The sequence below is a fragment of the Ovis aries genome, chromosome 13 (assembly GCF_016772045.2).
Source record: "Ovis aries strain OAR_USU_Benz2616 breed Rambouillet chromosome 13, ARS-UI_Ramb_v3.0, whole genome shotgun sequence".
NCBI lineage: Eukaryota > Metazoa > Chordata > Mammalia > Artiodactyla > Bovidae > Ovis > Ovis aries.
The window spans coordinates 30,882,237-30,905,814 of NC_056066.1; the positions used below are offsets into that span (position 1 = coordinate 30,882,237).

Sequence of the window (23,578 nt, forward strand, 5' to 3'; positions counted from 1 at the left end):
TAATCCTCTTTATATGCTGCTGGATCCAGCTAGAATTTTGTTGAGGATTTTGCATCTATAAACTAGTTTTGTTTCATGTAACTGAGTGAGAATAACATGACATAATATTTTTAATAACATCTCATCAAATGCAGATATTCAAAAGTGTTTTACTCTCACCTCGATATAATCTGTATCACAGTGGGCAGAACCTCCCATGTCAAAGGCAGTGAAGTTGAGAAGAACCACTTGACTTTGGGGTTGGCGGATGGTCCACACGCAGACTCTTTCTCCTGGATACACATTAGGGTAAAATGGCGAGCGAATGATCCCTTCTCCAGTTAATTCTCCTCCACAAGCTGTGAGTATGAAAACAACGGTAGTATTTGTCCAGAGATAAATGACTGTTGCCCTCAATTTTATTGCAGAGTTTCACTCTGCATAAAGATATAACGCAATGTGACCTTATTATTAGAATTTTCCCCTTACCATTCGAGGACATAGAATGACTAAAATATTTCAAGAAATGAAAATGTTACAATCATGCAAATGAGACATTTAAAATTAAATTTTCTTACCCACTTGATAAACAGCACTGAAACTAGCTCTGACAACAGAAGCATCCATTTTAAGCCTGATCCAGATACTGTTAGTAATGGATTTAATGTGAGAGAGGGTTTCATTGCCACAGACTTTTCCAAGTAAGGTTTGATCATCTCGAACCTAAAGAGAAAAATAAAAATTGATCTGTAGTCCTAATCAAGAAATCTAATCAACAAAGAAAAAGAATAAAAAAAGAAAATGAGCACAAATACAAAAAATTTAAAATGACAAAGGTGATACAAATACACAGATTCTGAAAAACTTGTATAATAATTTTAGATACAACACTATGTTAATATAGTTGAATGTTTGAAATGTTTATCCCCAGAAAAATCTAAATTACTAAAGTTATCTCAAGAAGGAGAAAAATAAAATCTGAGTAGATAATAAGTCATGGATAAAACTGAAAATATTACAAATAATTAGTTTCCTCCCAAAAAAACCTTCTAGAAGATGCTCTACCTAGTAAATTAAATTAGGCATTAAAGGAAAAGACAATTCCCATACAAAATTTGTTCTAAAGAACCCTCAAACATGGAACAATTCCCAAATAATTGTTCTCAGAATCATCTCACCAAAGCCCAACACAGATAATACAAAGGAAAACTATGAGTAGATCTCATCTATTAATATAGATAGAAAAATCCTAAACACAGTTCAAGAAAAGTGAATTCACTCTTTGTAGGCTTATGTATCAAAACAAACATGAGGATAAGCGTGATGCAAGGACTCTTAGAAATTATAAAGTAAATTTGCCAGTAGATCCAATAAGCTAAACTATTTATCTCTATAGATGGCAAAAAGTGTCAGCATTTCTATTTATTAGAAGCAAAACTCTTAGAAAGTGAGGAGCAAAAAGAAATGTCCTTCATATAATAAAGACCACCTATTTTAAATCAACAGTCAGTATCCTATAGTGTGGTGGCCATGAATCTAGTCTATGGAGTCGTAAACTGGACTCAATTCCCACCTCTGTCGCTGACAAACCTCAACACTTAAAAACTTCGAACAAGTTACTAAATCTAAGCCAAACTCAAGGAGCTGGATCAAACAGATGAAACCAACCTGTGAATTCCTTAGCAAAATGCCTAGTACTAGAAAAAGTGGACTAAAGAATAACTGCTGCTATTCTTGACCTTTCAGAAGTTTCTCACTCAAATCAGGAATTCTTCTATGAATATACATCACTACTTTTGTTCTACAGAATTCTTTTGGAAGAGCTAGCTGTCCAAACATAGCTCCAAACCCACAGCTAACATTATCAAGGTATTGACAAACACCAGCACCTGCGCCCGTGACATAACTGTGAAAGTGTCACCACTCACAGAAGCGCACAACAAGCAAGTGCATTTTTTCCCCCAAGAAAGCATGACTGTCATGTTTGAGAATGTAGAGCGTGCTGATATTGCTTAACACGATGGTTCACCATAGGTACCTCAATTAAACATTCTGGAAATCTGTGAAGGCAATTTTTGGCTTTGTTTTACTTACTAGCATGAAGGTGGTTGGGGTGCTATTGACATTTAGTGGCTGGGGAGTGGAGATATGAAACACCCTGAAATGTGAGAGACAGTCACACACAAGGGTTCTCCTGTGTCCTGTGTGTCCTTCATTGCAGTGATAATTGTAAATGTAAAATCTACCTCTATTTTATATACCAGATGCAAAATACTTCTGCTCAGTTCTAATATGTACCAGATTTTCCAGGATTACAAGTAGAATGTAAATCAAAAGAAGTTATTTTTTATTCCTGGAAATCTGTCAAAAATTTGTCACCATTTCAGAAAATCCATCTCCAACCCACATGGCCATGTCAGCTTGCATTTTTAGTGTAGCATTCATATGGTTCAGGGAGCAAACAATTTATGACTTCATTCTGTCTTCAAGTGCAGCTTGCCCAGGCTTTTAACACACTGACATAATTTCTTTTACTTTGCTTTATTTCTCCTAAATCTTACTCTTACAGATGTATTTACATAATGTATGTATACAATGTGAACTGATATCATTTATGAATTTCATTTCAGAATAGTATAAGAGTCACACTGGAAGGTCTTGAAGTGTAGAGAACCACTGACTTAACCAAATACTCTGAACTCCCACAGAAAATTAGGGAATATCTCAGCAGAAATAACTTTTAAACTGAAAATTGAAAGAATATCCAGGTCAAGGGGAATGGACAGTAAAGGGAAGAGCTTACAAGTACGATAGCCAAAGATGGTGGAGATATGGTAACATGTTACTCCCATCCTTAGTTGGTGGGAGTATAAATTTCTGGAAAGTAACTAGACAAATGTATCAAGAGTCTTGGAAATGTTCATAGTTTTGGACTTGGTAACTTCACTTCTAACGCTCTGTCATAAGGAAATCATTCAAGATTCAGACAAAGACACACAAGGTTCCACATCAATATGCTCTATAAACATAAGAATTGAAAATATTCCAAATGTCTAATAATAGGAGGGTGATTAAATAAATCATGGTACAGCCATATGATAAAGTCTTACACAGATGTTGGAAATTGCATGCCTTTCCACTGACTCATCCCAAACCAGTTCCTTTCTGTGAGCTGTAACGTAAATTTCACATACTGCCATTAATTTATGTTACATAGGTCTCCAACCAAACAGCAGATCTCTTAGGGAAGAGAAAATTCCTGTACCACCTTCGTCTTCTAACACGAAACTCTGCTAATAGGTATCTGATGGACGCTTGCTGGTTCATTAATTTTAAGGCGTGGTATGATGGTTCAGTTTTTGTTAGAGACATACTACAGTGCCTAGAAACTGGAAAGCATGAACACAGAGTAAGAGAGCTTCCTGTTCTGGAATCCTCCAGGGTGCCATTCGCTTCTGCTAAGACTGCAGCGAATGTCTCTCTCTTCTCTTTTGCCCATTAGAAGATGACAAGGCGGAAGAAAAACAGCCAAATAGCAGCAGAGCTAGCTAAAGTGGGCCATTCCCCTGGGCCTCACTAATGAAATTCAAGGACTTCAGCAAGGAGAAAGGCAGTTACAGCCCAAATGTTTTCAGAGGAACTTATAGGGCTCAAGGGCTTTAAACCTAGAAGGTACAATTGATTTTGGATATGTTTCTCTCTCTCTCTCTGTGGAAATGAAACCTTATTAATTCTGAAAGTCTGTATTCTCCCTGGATCCTAGGCATGGCGATAATATAACCACAACCCTGAATGCTCTAGAGTGATACTAAATGCGCATCCTGCATTCAGTATCAGAGGACTTGTGAATTTGCACAACATCACAAAAACCTCTTTCTTTTGTGCTTGTGCAAGGGGACAGAATGCATTATTTTTCTAATTACTCACATCCCTCCAGAAAGAGACTGAATATCTCACAAGCTCATTTGCCTTGTGACTTGTGCGGCTTCCGTATGGCCATTATTAAACGGCCTTGACTTGTCCTTGTCCTTGACTCTGGGCTTGGCCACAGGGCTTGCTTTGCCCAAATGAATGTGAGCAGAAGTGATGTGCCTGTTTCCAAGAACAAGCTTTGGGAGTCACTACGTGATTCAACCACCTTTTCTTTTCTGCTCTCATAAGACTAAGGGCTGGGGTCCCAGGGACAGATGGAACAGGGGACCAGACCAGAAGAGCTGCCTCTGACCCCACACTGGCATGTTAACATGTGTGGAGAATAAGCATAGTCGTTGTAAGCCACAGAAATTGTCCATTATTGTTTCTGATTTTATTGTTGTTGACTTTTCATTATTGAAATCTAAACTAGAGAAAGATGACTCATATTTGAGCCTGGTTTGAACCAAAAAAATAATTTTATCTTTTCTTAAGAAGTCAGCTGGGTGGAATGGGACAGAGGAGGGAGACTCAAGAGGGAAGGGATGTGTGTATATATATATATATATAATTATGACTGATTCACATTGGTGTATAGCAGAAACCACCACAACACTATTAAGCAATTATCCTCCAAAAATAAAAGTCAGCTGAAGTCATGCCATGGTCACTTGCAGAGGCATCACCACACCAAGTCCATTCTTTACTGTAGGTCACATTTGCAAAGAAATGAGAAGGACCATTTCAAATTTTACTGTTCTGTGGACGAAGCCCAGATTTTTCATTGATTGTGCTATTTATTCAGCAAATACTGATTTTTTCAGGCTCAGAGATCGAATTTACAACCTGTGACCTATGATTTAACCCTACAGGACAGCCCAAATGGCTTCTGATTTTTACCTTCAGCAGATGGATCTAGTTCCTGATGACAAACTACTCATACAAAAGTGTGTTTTTTAATTTAAAAATTAGTTCTTAAAAAGAAACTGTGTCTTGGTGACCTAAATAGGAAGGAAATCCAAAAATGAGGGCATGTATGTATATAGAGAGCTGATTTGCTTTGCTGTACAGCAGAAACTAAAACAACATTGTAAAGCAACCATGCTCCAATAAAAGTCAATTTAAAAAAAAAGGACCATGTCCTGTAGAAAGAGCTAAAACTAATTAGGCTTAAAAATACATTAACATCTATAATGGATCAGGTCCCAACGCAAGGTCTTAATACATGTACTCATTTGTTTGTATCTGCTATGTGTCCAGATTTGTGTCCATATAAAATTATTTTTAAAATATGGTTAAGTATCACATCCTAATTCAAAGCAAACCAAATATGCTGGCACTTAGGCTTGGTCCAACTGAGATAGCTAAAATCAGAGCCTTACTAACCTTACTATACAGTAGCATTTAACACGTGGCTTCTAGTGACATGAGCCTCAAGTTGAAATGCCCCTTAGCTAAATAAAGACTTGATCCTGGAGACCAGCCTTCATTCATCTGGAGGGGAATGGGACCTCTTTTCAAATGATAGATTAAAGGGTGAGGGGTAAGAGATGACAGAAGCCACAAGAACTACAAATTGTTTTCTTAGGTTATTATCTTTCACCATTACTATGTTTTGTGATTTCATAGTTAAATTTTTAAAGCTTTTTATGCCTCTTGAAATAGTATTGCTTTTAATATCTCTACCAATAAAGTAAATTTGTCCTTGATTTGTTTCTCTTTTTTTTAGTTTTTTATTTTTTAAATTTTAAAATCTTTAATTCTTACATGCGTTCCCAAACATGAACCCCCCTCCCACCTCCCTCCCCACAACATCTCTCTGTGTCATCCCCATGCACCAGCCCCAAGCATGCTGCACCCTGCGTCATAGACTGTCGATTCAATTCTTACGTGATAGTATACATGTTAGAATGCCATTCTCCCAAATCATCCCACCCTCTCCCTCTCCCTCTGAGTCCAAAAGTCCGTTATACACATCTGTGTCTTTTTTGCTGTCTTGCATACAGGGTCGTCATTGCCATCTTCCTAAATTCCATATATATGTGTTAGTATACTGTATTAATCTGCTTTTCTAAAACATGGAACACATGTCTAGTTTTACCTAGAATGTGTTCCTACATGATTGCAAATTCCAGTATGTCAGCTGCTGCCACCCCCTCTCCTCCTCCTCCCATTGTAGTCATTGGAATCACCGTCACGTTAATTTTCATTTCCTGGTGTGCCAGACACGGTGCTAAGAACATTCTAATAGTTTCCCTTTTCACTGAGCAAAGCTCAGTACATTTACACCCGTGTACAAAGCCCTACAAAATTTAGTTCCTGTGTAACTCCTGTTTCTCTCTACATCACCTCTGTTGATTCTAGCCACATAGTCTATTTTCAATTCTTCATATTTGTCATGTTTTTTTTTCTTAGTTCCTCCTTCTCCTAGATCTTTGCATTTCTAATCCCTTCTCATCTTCAAACTCAAAATGTGACATCCTTAGGGAAGCTACCTCTAACATTCAACTAAAGGCATCAGTCCTGTTATTTTCACTCATATATTTCTTTCCTTCATGATACTTTTCCCACCTTGAAAGTATGTAATTGTATGCTTGCATGTTTAATATCTCTGTGCTTTATACACCCATCCCCAACACAGAACCTGGGATGAATGTTGTTTGATTAACCATGCAGAGAATGAATAGATAAGTGAGTGAATGACCTCTTCTAATTATTCTATAAAGAATAGTATTACTGTTCCTATTATGGATGAAGAAGTTGAGTTTAACTGATGTTAAATATCTTGCCTTTAGTGAAACAGAGAGTCAAAGTCCTTTCTCATGTTTCCATGCCATATTGTTCCATTTATACCAGAGAGTGCTGGCCATCCTCTTGATGTGCTCCAATAGTTTGGAGCTTTCTTTCTTTTTCTTTCTCTTTCTTCCTTCCTTTTTTATTATTGACTGTGCTGGGTCTTTGTTGATGCATCTGGGCTTTCTCTAGTTGTTGCAAGCAGGGGCTACTCTCTAGTTGCAGTGGACAGGCTTCTCATGGAAGTGGCTTTTCTTGTTGTGGAGCACAGGCTCTAGGACACGTGGGCTCACTAGTTGTGGTTCCCAGGCTCTAGAGCACAGGCTCCAGAGAAGGTGATGGCACCCCACTCCAGTCCTCTTGCCTGGAAAATCCCATGGACAGAGGAACCTGGTAGGCTGTAGTCCATGGGGTCGCAAAGAGTCGGACATGACTGAGCAACTTCACTTTCACTTTTCACTTTCATGCATTGGAGAAGGAAATGGCAACCCACTCCAGTATTCTTGCCTGGAGAATCCCAGGGACAGGGGAGCCTGGTGGGCTGCCGTCTGTGGGGTTGCACAGAGTCGGACACGACTGAAGCGACTTAGTAGCAGCAGAGCACAGGCTCAATAGCTGTGGCTCATTGGCTTACTGCTCTGTGGCATGTGGGGTATTTCTGAATCAGGGATCTAACCCACATCTCCTTCATTGGCAGGAGAATTCTTTACCACTGAGTCACCAGGAAAGCCCCTGGAGTTTTCTTGATGATCTTGATTTCCATAGCTCCTCTTCTCACTCACTGCTCTCCATCTCACTAGTTCCATGGGGTTTGTGATCTCCACATAAGCACACAACTCCTCTACACACAGGAAGGATTTATGCCATACAATCCCTTGAAACTCCAAACCTAGGTGGTTCTACCATCTCAGTCTATTCCCTGGCTCCCACCATGCCAATGGGTAGAACTGTTTTCACCTGAACAATAGTATATTTTATCACTTCATTAAAAAGCATCAGGATGACAAAGCAATTTTGGAAAAACTGTGCTGACAACAAAAGTGCTAAGAAACCAGCCAAATGTTTCTAGTCTCTGCCAAAACTCCAAATCCAATATGCTAAGAATGCAAGTTACTGGACATCGCCTGATGTCCTCTTTCTTTCTGCCATTCTCTGGAAAGACACTTCTTTGAACTAAAATTGATTTCAACCTGTGCTTCACTAGAAAATGGTGCTACTCTGGTGTATCTGCTTGCTGCAGCTGCATTCCAGCTTCATTTGTCAGAGGTCTTACTCTTTCTCTGCCATTTGGGTTTACGTCCTTAAGGACTTTTCTGTGAATCACCACAGTCATGAGGCTCTGACCAACACATCCCTTTGAGCGTACTCAGTGAACTGAGGCAGACGGGAAGTCACGGACCTCCCTCACCCAATTCTGAGGCTGGAGCTGAACAGCTCTGCTGCCTGACAAAGAGCAAAAAGAGGTCCTCTGTGAATCTGAAGTCATCCCAAGACCTGTGGGGAGTGGGGAGATCTGTGCAGGGCCCAGCCGGGAGCAGTGGGAGTGGAGGAGAGGAAGGAGGGAGGGAGGAGGTGATGAGGGGTTCAGAGGGAAGACCGGTCTTCAGTGTTCCAGCTGACTGCACTTTCCCCCTTCCCCATTAATTTTATTATTTCTTTAAAATCTTAAAGATTTTACCTTATTTTGATATGTAGCACTTTCTTTTTACTTTCTACATTGTCTTTCATTTCACTTTCTATTTCCTTCCTTAACCCAGTAATTACTCAGGAGAGTGTTTACAGCTTTTCAAGAAGTCAGACATTTAAATCTTTTAGCAGTTATTTCTACTTGCATCTCATTATACAGAGATGTACAATTTCTGCATTGTGATTTGCTGGGATTGGCAAGAGGTCTAAAATATGATTAATCTGTCAATCAGTGAGACTTGTAGAATGGGTACCCATGCCCTAGATTTCAGAAGCCAAATTTAGTGCTACTTACTTCTCCCTGTCTTATTAATCATAGTTTGTTTTTATTTTTCTTTCTTCTTCTAAGAAGGAACAACTTCCCCAGAGGCCTCCTGTTTCCCCAGAAGGCTCCTCTCCTCCCCCTTCCCTTTCCTGTCTTGGTGGGGAGGGAACAGATGATGTGGGATGGGTCAAGGAGATCTAGTGAGGTGAACAGTTGTATTCATTTCCTTCCATACCCCATTTCAAGCCCTGCCGGCAGCATCACACAAGCTTCTGAGATTATTATTCAGCCTAGTACTTGCATTCTCTGGGATTAAAATTGAACTTTCATTACTACCTTATGTGTCCTTCACTCAGACTTCTGATGACTTACATCACTTATGGAATATTAATTAGGTGCTGCTTTTTATTCTGGAAAGATAGTTCTGTCACATTTGTTGAACTAGTCTCTGCAATTTAAAAGCTCTCTTAACAAAACAGGAGGACTAACAGTTGATCTATTCTTACTGTACTTATTCTTTTGTTACGAGCCACATCACATTACCCATGGGTAATATACATTTTTAGAAGTGGAAACTTTAGCTGAGAGAGTGATATAAGTCCACAAATTAAAGTATAAATGTGCGTTTCTTGTTTTAAAAGAAGACAGATATGCTATACTGAATGTGGCAATACCACATTTATGATCCTTTGCAGTTAAATTTTATTCTCAAATAAACATTTATGGAGCTTTCTTACTGAACACAAAGTCTTTCCAAACCACACTACATGGGAAAGAGGCATAATAGAGATTGACATTTTAATCTATGTTTAAAGGACATATTCACATGGCAACAAGAAATCTGGAATTACAAAATGAGAAGATTTGGGATTCTTAGAAATACATCTCAGTTTAGTTCAGTTCAGTCACTCAGTCGTGTCTGACTCTTTGTGACCCCATGAACTGCAGCCTGTCAGGCCTCTCTGTCCATCACCAACTCCTGGAGTTTATTCAAACTTATGTCCATTGAGTCAGTGATGCCATACAACCATCTTATCCTCTGTTGTCCCCTTCTTCTCCTGCCTTCAATCTTTCCCAGCATCTATTCCCACTCATGGAAAAAGCAAGAGAGTTCCAGAAAACATCTATTTCTGCTTTATTGACTATGCCAAAGCCTTTGACTGTGTGGATCACAATAAACTGTGGAAAATTCTGAAAGAGATGGGAATACCAGACCACCTAACCTGCCTCTTGAGAAATCTGTATGCAGGTCAGGAAGCAACAGTTAGAACTGGACATGGAACAACAGACTGGTTCCAAATAGGAAAAAGAGTACGTCAAGGCTGTATATTGTCACCCTGCTTATTTAATTTCTATGTAGAGTACATCATGAGAAACGCTGGACTGGAAGAAACACAAGCTGGAACCAAGATTGCCGGGAGAAATATCAATAACCTCAGATATGCAGATGACACCACCCTTATGGCAGAAAGTGAAGAGGAACTAAAAAGCCTCTTGATGAAAGTGAAAGAGGAGAGTGAACAAGTTGGCTTAAAGCTCAACATTCAGAAAATGAAGATCATGGCATCCGGTCCCATCACTTCATGGCAAATAGATGGGGAAACAGTGGAAACAGTGTCAGACTTTATTTTGGGGGGCTCCAAAATCACTGCAGATGGTGACTGCAGCCATGAAATTAAAATACACTTACTCCTTGGAAGAAAAGTTATGACCAACCTAGATAGTATATTCAAAAGCAGAGACATTACTTTGCTGACTAAGGTCCGTCTAGTCAAGGCTATGGTTTTTCCTGTGGTCATGTATGGATGTGAGAGTTGGACTGTGAAGAAGGCTGAGTGCCGAAGAATTGATGCGTTTGAACTGTGGTGTTGGAGAAGACTCTTGAGAGTCCCTTGGACTGCAAGGAGATCCAACCAGTCCATTCTGAAGGAAATCAACCCTGGGATTTCTTTGGAAGGAATGATGCAAAAGCTGAAACTCCAGTACTTTGGCCACCTCATGAGAAGAGTTGACTCATTGGAAAAGACTCTGATGCTGGGAGGGATTGGAGGCAGGAGGAGAAGGGGACGACCAAGCATGAGATGGCTAGATGGCATCACGGACTCGATGGACGTGAGTCTGAGTGAACTCCGGGAGTTGGTGATGGACAGGGAGGCCTGGCATGCTGCGATTCATGGGGTCACAGAGAGTTGTACAAGACTGAGCAACTGAACTGAACTGAACTGATTCCCACTCAAAAGAAGACTTCCTATAATCATTCTCCCACACCTATCTAGAATTACCTTTCTGTTCTTCATCCTTTCTAAAATGTTGGGGGTGAGGGTGGTCCTTCTCTCTTTTACAGACAGAGTTAATAAATGGCAAAATCATCCTTCCTCCAAACCAGCAATGTATCTTAAATACTACACTTCTTTGTTTATTCCTTTGATTAAACATGTCATTTTGAGGTACACTTTTTAAAACTAAAACCAGCATTTAGGAGAATGATATACTGAGTCATAATAATGTCATTTGAATTTGGTTCCAGTATCACTTTACCCACTGTCTAAAGCATGTGAAAAGTGTTGGATATACTTTTCATAAAAGGGCTTAGTTCACAAATTTTCCCAGTAGATAGATATGATTAAAGGTCAGAACTTTGATCTAAGTCAATATACATCTATCTAGATGACTACATGTAGGTACAGCTAAATCCTGTCCCAACAATAACCAGAATTTGACCTTTGTGATCTCAATTTTCTCATTTATAAAATTAAGGATTTTTATTAAATGACTTCTGAGACCCTGCTGGTGCTAAAGTTCTATAAATCAATTGGCTCTATTTCTGTAGGACAGTCAAGGTTATATAGAAAAGTCTATTCAATTATTCAAATCACTGTATATGACCTGTCCTTCTGATAACAAAGTTCTTTCATTTTTTCCATCAACAACCCTTGAGGGACATTTGATCAAGACTCTGTGGTTATTAGTGCACATTAGAATGTTGATACTTCAGTGGCCAACTATAAAAGGGTCTCATCTGATGTCTCTGAACTAATGTGTTCAAGGCAGGAGTCAGAAATCTGACCTGAGAAAGATTTGCATTTGTAATGTTTTTAATTCTTCAAGCTTCTTTTTTTATTTATTTCCTTGATTTATCCTTATAAAGTGTAGGAGGAAAAGCAGGGCATCTTACAGAAGTAGGAACTCAAGTATGTAGATAAAGAATTGTCCAAGGCTTCACTAGTGGCTCAGATGGTAAAGAATCTGCCCGCAATGCAGGAGACCTGGATTCAGTCCACCTGGAAAAGGGAATGGCTACCCACTCCAGTATTCTTACCTGGAGAATTCCATGGATAGAGGAGATTGGCAGGCTAAGAGTTGGACACAACTGAGCAACTACCAGTTTCAGTATACAGTCATCACAGGACTGAACTAAAATAAGAACTTAACAGTGTTGGGCGGAGATGGTGGAATAGAAAGACCCAGAGCTCAGTTCCTCCAGTGGGGACACCAAATTTACAACTATTTACAGAGCAGCTATCAATGAGAACAACCTGAAGACTAGCAGAAGAGATTTCCAACTAAATATGTAAATAAGGAACCATAATGAGACAGGCAGGAATGGCAGAGATGCAATAAGTCAAGACCCATAACACCAGGTAGGTGATCTACAAATGGGAAGATAATCACAGTTGCAGAAAGCTTCCCCCAGGGAGTAAGGGCGTCTAGCACAGTAAGTACTCTCTAAGTGTGAACTATTTTTACTATTCTTCATTTAAAAAAAAAGATGTTGGAAATTTAGTTTCTATTTATATAACAATGCCTAAAATTGCCTCATAATGAAAAACTCCGATGTACTTTATGTGGAACTTTAGAAAACATAAACTGAATATACACATTTACCATCTGAGTTTAAAACTTCTAGATTTAAAATATATTATTGTGGTTTCATTGTCAATGTACTTGTTCATTATTGAGTTAAGTCTAGATCTTATGCTAGAATTCTATGCTTCCTCTCTCTACATGTGGAGGAAGGAAGATGGTAAGAGGTTACTTGGGTTTTTCCTGGAAAAGTGAACTGGTCTAACTTACATGGGCAAACATAATTGTCAATGCCTCCCTAAGTTTATTGAAAATGATTGTACCCAACAAAAAGTATTTTGTTTCTCTTACTCAACACTCTAATTTGTGGCTTGACCAGTAGTTAAGCAAGTGAAATACCAGATGAGGCAAACAAAAGCTGCCTTTTTGTCTCAGATAGTCTTCTTATTACATCCATTACACACATTTAAATCAGAGTTAAAGTTTTCAGTAGGAAGGCAAGCAGAACTGATGAAGAAAAAAAATCTCTAAACTTTAAAACAAAGATTATTCAATGCTTTAAGTTAACTCTCTGCCACTGACTATCCAGCTCACCCAGGCAAATCCTTTTACTTTTCTGGGGTGAGTTCCCTCCCATATAAAACTGTCCTGTACAATCTCTGAATTCTGTATCCTATTAGTAAATGCTATTAGTTTTACTCATTTTCATTCACCCTGGTTATTAGGGCTCAGTTTAGTAGCTTGTTGGCTTCCCTGGTGGCTCAGACAGTAAAGAATCTGCCTGCAATGCAGGAAACCCAGGTTTGATCCCTGGGTCAGGAAAATCCCTTAGAGAAGGGAATGGCTACCCACTCCAGTATTCTTATCTGGAGAATTCCATGGACAGAGGAGCCTGCTGGGCTATAGTCCATGGGGTCACAAAGTGTCAGACATGACTGAGTAACTAACACTTAATAGCTTGTAATTTAGCACTACTATGAATTTCTAGTCTCAGTTTTCATTTTTGTCCTTTGCTATTCTATTACCCATCTCCTGTTTCACCATCTGTAGATCTATTTTTGGCAAATTCTTTCATATTCTCTAGAACAGGTGTTAGACCTTAGCCTGCAACAAAATCAGCTGGTTGGATTGAGGGGCAGGGGAATCTGTTAAAGCACAGATTGCTGAGCTGATTCCCTAGAGGTTCTGATTCAGGAAGCCTGGGACAGGACACAGGATTATACTACTTAACATCCAGATCATCCAGGTGATCTGGGCGCTATAGACCCAACAACCATTTGAAGACCTCGGCTCTACAGAATATAAAAAAATGTTGACAGACATTATCTAAGGGTCACTCAGTAGCAAAGGTTACCTCAATGTAACTGTGAGAACAGCCACTTTGGCCTTCCAGCTCCACGACGGTGAAGTTGACCTGTATTTGCTCTCCCGGGGGCTGCTTTATGGTGTAGATGCATTGTCTGTCCTGCATGAAAGGTCCAGACAAGTCGGCAAAGAGAAGACCCTCTGGGTCTGTGTAGTTCCCTCCACATTGTAGGTCCGCTAGAGAGAGCACAGAAGAGAAGGGAAAGGTCAGGCAGACAGACATTCCTCCAGCTCCCAGGCACGAGACACAATTTTTAAAAATTATACACACATACATACCATCATACACCCACTCTATTCACCCTGAACAGACTTACACTTTTCATTACAAGATTTTTCAGCTTGACATGTACTTTTGGGACAGCCTAAAGAAATGGCTATAGAAATGTGTGATCTAACTTTCAATCTGACATTCTCTTAGATAAATTGCTTTTCAAATGCATTTATGCTTTCCTGCATGCCAAAGAGATTTGAGGCAGTTTATAAAACACATGTAACAAAATAAAATATATAACTAGAAAAATGAAACAGATTAAAGGAATAATGAATATAGAATAGCAAGATATGGTCCGTGGCAGGGTTGTCGGGGGGAGGGGGGGAGTTGGTATGCACAGAAAACAGGTATGGGCTACAGAAATTATAGAAAGTCAGCAGCAGATTCAGCCTGAAGCCAAAATAAATGAGGAAAGAAGACTAGTGAAAAGATGTTTCTTGTTATCTTCCCTGATATTGAGACTTAAAAGGTGTTTCTCTTGTGAATTCTCATCAGGGCACAATGATGTATGTGAAGAACAAAATCCTCTACAGACCTAAAATAAAAAATAAAGTGACGGAGCATTTCACTGTGTTTTTTGTTGGTTTGCTTTAAGGTATCAATGCCAGTTAAAGGTAAAATAGCTATAAATCTGACATATCTCAAGAGAGACTGCATTTCCCTTTTGTTTCTCCCAACAATGCACCCAATAACAGCTAAGGAACTAATGTATGAATTATTTAATTTTAGGGGCCTCACACATATTTACCATAATGTGGATCCCAGAATTTAGGGGCAAAGGAATATTATAGCATTAATAATAGAACACTGGGAAAACAAAGAAATTTGTAGCACTGAGAGAAATATTTATAAATACACATAATCAGTATGAGTAAGCCATCGTCAGCCTCACAGTAAAATGCAGAACAGCTATGAGCATAGCACTGTTCTTCAAGTTGATACTAAGCTCCCAGTCATCAAGGTACTTACAAGGTGATGTCAAGTAGGTGATAAGAAACCCTTGGTCATTAATCTGGTTGTCGGAATGGAAATGAATCCTGGCAAAGGGACCCGTAGTCTGGAGTGGGGGTGCAGAGAGAGTGGTGCAGAATTTCCCAAGAACAGGGTCCTGATGCAAAGGACCATCTCGAATCTAAAACAAGAGGAGGAGTCATTACGTTCAAAGTGGTCAGATTTTAACAAGCCTAGCCATTTTGTACATTAACTTTAGAAAACTCTTTTCTTTTTTTTTTTACTTCTTTATTTATTTATTTTTACTTTACAATACTGTATTGGTTTTGCCATACATTGACATGAATCCGCCACGGGTGTACATGAGTTCCCAATCCTGAACCCCACTCCCACCTCCCTCCCCATATCATCTCTCTGGGTCATCCCAGTGTACCAGCCCCAAGCATCCTGTATCCTGTATCAAACCTAGACTGGCGATTCATTTCTTACATGATAGTATCCATGTTTCAATGCCATTCTCCCAAATCATCCCACCCTCTCCCTCTCCCACAGAGTCCAAAAGTCTGTTTTATACATCTGTGTCTCTTTTGCTGTGTCTTTTAAGTGATGGCTCTGGGAGGTTCTCCTGTCACCTGTGAATCTAGCACACAGTTGGGGTTCAGGGAAGGGTAATCTCCTCCCATCATTCAGATGCCTTACATTTGCTCTGAATTTTAACTCTGAGGCTAAATGTATACTCTGAATTTGTCTCATGAAAAATTTTCAATATTTTCTTTCCTAGGTTTCCCCCAGCCTCAGGTGTTTGGTTTCTTTTCATTGCTCATTCATTCATTTATGGTTATGCCATGCAGCTTGTGGGATCTTAGTTCCTGGACCAGGGATGAACCCTCTGCAACAAAAGCACCAGGTCCTAACCACTGAGATGCCAGGGAACTCTCCAGATGTTCGTTTTGAAATGATAAATTTCTAATGATCAAGAAGAAGAAATGAATACTAGCAAAGAAAACAGAAGAAGAAGGAATGCCAACAATATCCACTGATGCACAGCTTGGTCTAAATACTCAGGAGGATCAGACATGGGAAAGGAAGTAATGTGAGATTAGATGCAACATAAAAACAGTTTTGTGAATTTAAACAGTGAAACTTTTAATAGTAATTAAGTACTGCACTAATGATGACTGACCTTAGCAAATCTTTTTACTGGCTGGGTTTTAATCTCTTAAATAATCATGCCAGCCATTCTATGATCCTGTTGTAATTGCAAATCCTGTACGGCACAGAACACCAGGGCACCAATGAAACAAATCATATTTTAATATGACCAATTTTGTCCACTCAAATTATTTCTTCTACTGGTAGCAAAGTTATAGGGCAGCATTACTTTATTCCAGTAATTTAACTAGTTCCTTGAAATATTCTTGAGAAATGAGAGTCATTTCAATATTATTGGAATGATTGGTCTTTTCCATTACATGCATATCCAGGAATTAACATGTAGGAATGAAAAAACTCTCTAATTTGACATTAATAGGATATATTGAAATTAACTTCCAAAAAATTTACCTTAATGTCAACATCTAGAGGATTATCTTGCCGAGATTTTCCAGTTATTCCTAAAGGCTTCAAATCCATTCAGTTCAGTTCAGTCGCTCAGTCGTGTCCGACTCTGCGACCCCATGAATCGCAGCACGCCAGGCCTCCCTGTCCATCAACATCTCCCAGAGTTCACTCAGACTCACGTCCATCGAGTCCGTGATGCCATCCAGCCATCTAATCCCCGGTTGTCCCCTTCTCCTCCTGCCCATAATCCCTCCCAGCATCAGAGTCTTTTCCAGAGTCAACTCTTCGCATGAGGTGGCCAAAGTCCTGGAGTTTCAGCTTTTGCGTCATTCCTTCCAAAGAAATCCCAGGGCTGATCTCCTTCAGAATGGACTGGTTGGATCTCCTTGCAGTCCAAGGGACTCTCAAGAGTCTTCTCCAACAACACAGTTCAAACGCATCAATTCTTCAGCACTCAGCCTTCTTCACAGTCCAACTCTCACATCCATACATGACCATAGGAAAAACCATAGCCTTGACTAGACAGACCTTAGTCAGCAAAGTAATGTCTCTGCTTTTGAATATACTATCTAGGTTGGTCATAACTTTTCTTCCAAGGAGTAAGTGTCTTTTCATTTCATGGCTGCAGTCACCATCTGCAGTGATTTTGGAGCCCCCCAAAATAAAGTCTCTCACTGTTTCTACTGTTTCCCCATCTATTTTCCATGAAGTGATGGGACCAGATGCCATGATCTTCGTTTTCTGAATGTTGAGCTTTAAGCCAACTTTTTCGCTCTCCTCTTTCACTTTCATCAAGAGGCTTTTTAGCTCCTCTTCACTTTCTTCTATAAGGGTGGTGTCATCTGCATATCTGAGGTTATTGATATTTCTCCTGGCAATCTTGGTTCCAGCTTGTGTTTCTTCCAGTCCAGCGTTTCTCATGATGTACTCTGCATAGAAGTTAAATAAACAGGGTGACAATATACAGCCTTGACGTACTCCTTTTCCTATTTGGAACCAGTCTGTTGTTCCATGTCCAGTTCTAACTGTTGCTTCCTGACCTGCACACAGGTTTCTCAAGAGGCAGGTTAGGTGGTCTGGTATTCCCATCTCTGTCAGAATTTTCCACAGTGTATTGTGATCCACACAGTCAAAGGCTTTGGCATAGTCAATAAAGCAGAAATAGATGTTTTTCTGGAACTCTCTTGCTTTTTCCATAATCCAGCGGATGTTGGCAATTTGATCTCTGGTTCCTCTGCCTTTTCTAAAACCAGCTTGAACATCAGGGGGCTCATGGTTCATGTATTGCTGAAGTCTGGCTTGGAGAATTTTGAGCATTACTTTACTAGCATGTGAGATGAGTACAATTATGCAGTAGTTTGAGCATTCTTTGGCATTGCGTTTCTTTGGAATTGGAATGAAAACGGACCTTTTCCAGTCCTGTGGCCACTGCTGAGTTTTCCAAACTTGCTGGCATATTGAGTGCAGCACTTTCACCGCATCCTCTTTCAGGATTTGAAACAGCTCAACTGGAATTCCATCACCTCCACCAGCTTTGTTCGTAGTGATGCTTTCTAAGGCCCACTTGACTTCACATTCCAAGAGGTCTGGCTCTAGATTAGTGATCACATCATCATGATTATCTGGGTCATGAAGATCTTTTTTGTACAGTTCTTCTGTGTATTCTTGCCACCTCTTTTGAATATCTTCTGCTTCTGTTAGGTCCATACCATTTCTGTCCTTTATCGAGCCCATCTTTGCATGAGATGTTCCCTTGGTATCTCTCATTCTCTTGAAGAGACCTCTGGTCTTTCCCATTCTGTTGTTTTCCTCTATTTCTTTGCACTGATTGCTGAAAAAGGCTTTCTTATCTCTTGCTATTCTTTGAAACTCTGCATTCAGATGCTTATATCTTTCCTTTTCTCCTTTGCTTTTTGCCTCTCTTCTTTTCACAGCTATTTGTAAGGCCTCCTCAGACAGCCATTTTGCTTTTTTTGCATTTCTTTTCCATGGGGATGGTCTTGATCCCTGTCTCCTATACAATGTCAGGAACCTCATTCCATATTTCATCAGGCACTCTATCTATCAGATCTAGACCCTTAAATCTATTACTCACTTCCACTGTGTAATCATAAGGGATTTGATTTAGGTCATACCTGAATGGTCTAGCGGTTTTCCCTATTTTCTTCAATTTAAGTCTGAATTTGGCAATAAGGAGTTCATGATCTGAGCCACAGTCAGCTCCCGGTCTTGTTTTTGTTGACTGTATAGAGCTTCTCCATCTTTGGCTGCAAAGAATATAATCAATCTGAGTTTGGTGTTGGCCATCTGGTGATATCCATGTGTAGAGCCTTCTCTTGTGTTGTTAGAAGTGGGTGTTTGCTATGACCAGTGCATTTTCTTGGCAAAACTCTATTAGCCTTTGCCCTACTTCATTCTGTACTCCAAGGCCAAATTTGCCTGTTACTCCAGGTGTTTATTGACTTCCTACTTTTGCATTCCAGTCCCCTATAATTGAAAGGACATCTTTTTTGGGTGTTAGTTCTAAAAGGTCTTGTAGGTCTTCATAAAACCGTTCAACTTCAGTTTCTTCAGTGTTACTGGTTGGGGCATAGACTTGGATAACTGTGATATTGAATGGTTTGCCTTGGAGATGAACAGAGATCATTCTGTTGTTTTTGAGATTGCATCCAAGTACTGCACTTCAGACTCTTTTGTTGACCATGATGGCTACTACATTTCTTCTGAGGGATTCCATTACACATGCTAAATTACTAATGACTTCAGCTCATGGAGATTCCTGTCTGGCAGCCATACACTTCCATTTTTATCAGTAACTCCATTATGCTCCATTCTTCTCTAATGGACTTGGGAAACCATATTATCTTTTATCACTGCTGCAAGGGACTCAGAGACTTATGGTGGTAAACAAGATGGGAACAACATAAGAATTCAATCTTCTCAATGATCTTTTCAGTTTACAAATGGAGAGCCATGTTTTTGATAGAGCTACATGCTTATAGCATTTGAATATAACAAATGCCACATGTTTCCTCTTTCATATTTTAATCTTTTACTAATGATAAACTGGAGGGACAGAGGGTGACTTCTTTCTTCCCAGTGACAGGATCAATACAGCCAGTGAGGCACACCCTTCAGCAATCCAAACGCCATTGCTATTAGGTTATTTTTCTTCATGGAACCCTAGAGTCAACTTGTGAAACACATTGGCAAGGTTATAGCAGACAACTGAAGATTTGAATCTGCTATGGAGAAGACACCCGTTCCTGGGTGTTGATTTCATTAAATCTGCTATTCCCATGGAAAGAAACTAGGCTTCTGGGAAATGACAGGGAAAGGCAGGGCAGTCTGTTTCCCACATTTAAATGGAACCCATAAGAAACAACAAGCTGGCATAGCTAAGGATGGAGAGTTACCAAGAATTCCCTGGCGGTCCAGTGGTTAGGACTCCACACTTTCACTGCTGACAAAATAGGGAGTTAGCAAGATCTAGAAGTCCATCGGCTACCTATTGAAGAATAAATACATCTAACTATTGCTAACAAATTTTGGTCATCCAAGGGCATCACTAATAATAGTTCCCTGAGTTCTAATCATATCATGATAAATTCTATCTAAATCCAGTTGTTGGACTTCTCTGGTGGTGCAGTGGATAAGAATCTGCCTTCCAACGTCGGGAACAGGTTCAATCCCTGGTCCAGGAAGATCCCACATGCCAGGGAGTGACTAAGCCTCTGTGGCACAACTACTGAGTCCATGCTCTGGAGCCCCTGCTTCACAACAAGAGAAGCCACCACACTGAGAAGCCCACACACCACAGTGAAGAGCAGCCCCAGCCCTCCGCAACTAGAGAAAGCCCGCACAAAATGAAGACCCAGTGCAGCAAAAATAAATAAATAAATAAAAGTATTTTTTATATAAATAAGTAAATACAATGGTCTACCTCAAGATAATCTTTGCTACAGTCATCATGGTGCTCCAGGCTCAAGGTCCCAAAAGTAAATGTGATCAGGAGGTCAGGACTAGTTATCACCCGCCAGACACAATCTCTTCCTGGAGGATACTTTCCAGGATACCCTGGAGACTTAATAGAACCATAAGTTCCGGTCAGCATACCTCCGCACTCTGAAATAAGAGGAAAAAATTACTTTATATCTGTACGCAACTTATAATTCATGTAGAATTACCATAGCCTTTACTGCAAGAAGAAAGGCTTTGTATAAATAACTAGGTGCAGTTTTGGACACCCTCATAAATTAAGCATGACTTTCTGTTTTCCAGTTTGATGAAGTTATAAAACCAGGAGTACCAATAGATAAATAAATGAATCACCCGTGCATCAAGCTCCATGCTTATTAGCCATTTCATGGTGATATGATTTAAAATGCAGCGCTAAACTGTCTGAGTGATGAATAATGGGATGACAGATTTATTTTTTCACTTTGAAAGAGAATAATTCCTGTACCTTAACTCTATCAAAGTATAGTCGATTTACAATGTTAGTTTCAGGTAAACAGTAAAGTGATTCAGAAAAAATATATATATACTCTTTTTCAGATTTTTTTCCATTATAAGTTGTTACAAGATATTGAATATAGTTCCCTGGCCTTAACAGTAGGTCCTTATTGTTTATCTATTTTATATACAGTAGGGTGTCTCTATTGATCCCAATCTCCTAATTTATCCCTACCCTTCCCTTTGGTGCATTAACTCTTAAAAATTTCTGGAACTTCTGTCAGCCCCTAAGTCTTTCAACAAACTAGGTCATTTTATATATTAGAAAAGTTCAGTGCTACATAATTTTCATTTGAGAAGATTAGCAGTCTTAACCCTGAGATACAGACCATTCATTTTATAAATGAAGAAATTCACATATCTATGGCTGGTTGAATCACCTTCCCGGGAATGGAGTTGAGGAAGAATGGCATCCGGCTTTCTGAACCCACTCTACCACCTCACCTCCACTATACTCCACTAACCCCCTAAAACTGCATATCATCCGTGGTGGCTATCATATGTTACTATAAAAATAGGAAAAAAAAACAGAAATCTAGATATAAATCTAGACTGGAGTAAATATAAATTAGGAAAAAGTAAAATAAAGTGATATTTCACATATACAAGTTGTGAAACTCACATAACTATGTAGGTTATTAAAAAAATTTTCACTACCAAGGCCAAAAGTGAAACAAATTTAGTTACATAATTCTCACTGTTTCTAATGAGAAAACATCTCAGTTGCTCAGAGGAAGAAAAGCTTTTTTAAAACTTAGTATCTAAAAAAATTATCATATAAGTAAAAGAAATACAGAAAGTACCATAAGCAAAGTAAAATATTAATAGAAAGCTAGGGAAAACATATAATGCAATGAGTTAATATCCCTAAAATGTGAAGAGCTTCTAAAAAGAATAGAGATATAAACAAAGAGTTCTCTGAAAAGTGAAAAGTACCTCCTGATGTAATTATTTTTGCAAAAATAAAACTGAATTTGATCAAACACTCCCTGTGTGCATTTCTCACCCTGCGGTGCAGGGTAGTGGGGCCCAAACAGCAGCAACAGCAATATTCTTGCTGGTGAAAGAAACGAAACTCAGATTGTTGGGCCAAGAAAGTGGCTGGGACTTGCGAACAGAGTATTACAGAAAAGGCAGCTGCATGAAAATAGCATCCAAAAAAATGTGTCCTTAGGTCCTTAGCCAAAGCCTAAGCTGAAAACACAAAGGGGAAGACTGCAGACCAACCAACAGGAAATAGGAGACAAAGCCCAGACCTCTGTGTGTAATTTGAAACCCAGATGGAGAGAAGGGAGGGAAAAAATGACAGAAGCAGAGGAGAAAATCATATCTCAAAAGATTTAGAAAAAGTATTTAATGTTTTAGCATCCATTCATAATAAGCTAGAAATAAAAGGTGATAGTTGAAAAATGTTCATAAATTCTTCGGCAAGAAGTGGGGTCTGTGGCTCTTCCTCTTGAATATGTGTGGGCTTATGACTGCTTCAAGCAATTTCTTTTTCTTTTCTTTTTTATCTTTTGGCCATACCACACAGCTTGTGGGATCTTAGTTCTCTGACTAAGGACTGAACCCACACCCTCAGCAGTGAAAGCAATCTTTCTTAGCCACTGGACCTCCAGGGTATTCCTGTGACTGCTTCAGCCAGTTGAAAATATAGCAGAAATAACACAATATGACCTTGCCTGGAGAATCCCAGGGACGGTGGAGCCTGGTGGGCTGCCGTCTATGGGGTCACACAGAGTCGGACACAACCGAAGTGACTTAGTAGCAGCAGCAGCAGACCTCTCAGGAAAGGTCAGTACCAGTTATGTGGTACCTGCCTGGTCCTGTTGCATATTCTGAGAGAATCCAGTGCTGGAAAGAAGTTCCACTACAGGGGCTTCCACTACTAAGACCACCACAGGAGAGGGGCTACAGGTAGACATTCAAGTCAACAGCCTGGTTGAATTCTCATCCAGAGGCCAGCACCAATTGTTAGCCAAATGACTGAGTCCTATTGGATTTCCAGCCTTATTGAGCCTTTAGATGACTACAGTCCCAGCCAATATCTGATTGTAACTGCTTAAGAGGTCAAGTGACTATTGTCATGCTAAGCCCTTTCCAAATTCCTGGTCCACAATGTCAGAAATATAATAAGATGATTAATGCTCCACAATGCTAAATTTGTGTGTCATATGTTATCCAGCCATAATAATTCAGAGTGAACTTCCTTAATGTGATAAAAGTTATTTACAAAAACTTAACAGCTAAAACATGACATTTAAAGGCAGAATACTGAACATTTCCCCATGAGGTTGGAAACAAGACAGTGATACTCACTCCATCACTTCCATTCACTGTTATATTAGAAATTCTGGCCAAGCAAAGAAATAAGTCAAGGAAGAGAAATAACAGTTGCAAAGATTGGCAAGAAAGTAGAAAAATAGGTTACATAACAAATTCACAGATAATATCACTGTGTATGCATAGAAATC

The 23,578-nt window shown here is 39.4% G+C and overlaps 1 protein-coding gene across 1 annotated transcript in view; it reads right to left on the bottom strand.

The window, feature by feature from the left end:
• The window catches only part of CUBN (cubilin), a 272,612-nt gene that overhangs the window by 219,342 nt on the left and 29,692 nt on the right, over positions 1–23,578 (bottom strand). Inside the window, exons 15-19 of the mRNA XM_015099599.3 lie at positions 20,533–20,714; positions 15,048–15,210; positions 13,794–13,981; positions 558–702; positions 160–338 (exon numbers count right to left, since the gene is read on the bottom strand). Of these exons, the coding sequence (XP_014955085.3) occupies positions 160–338; positions 558–702; positions 13,794–13,981; positions 15,048–15,210; positions 20,533–20,714 (857 nt within the window). The remainder of the gene's footprint in view (positions 1–159; positions 339–557; positions 703–13,793; positions 13,982–15,047; positions 15,211–20,532; positions 20,715–23,578) is intronic.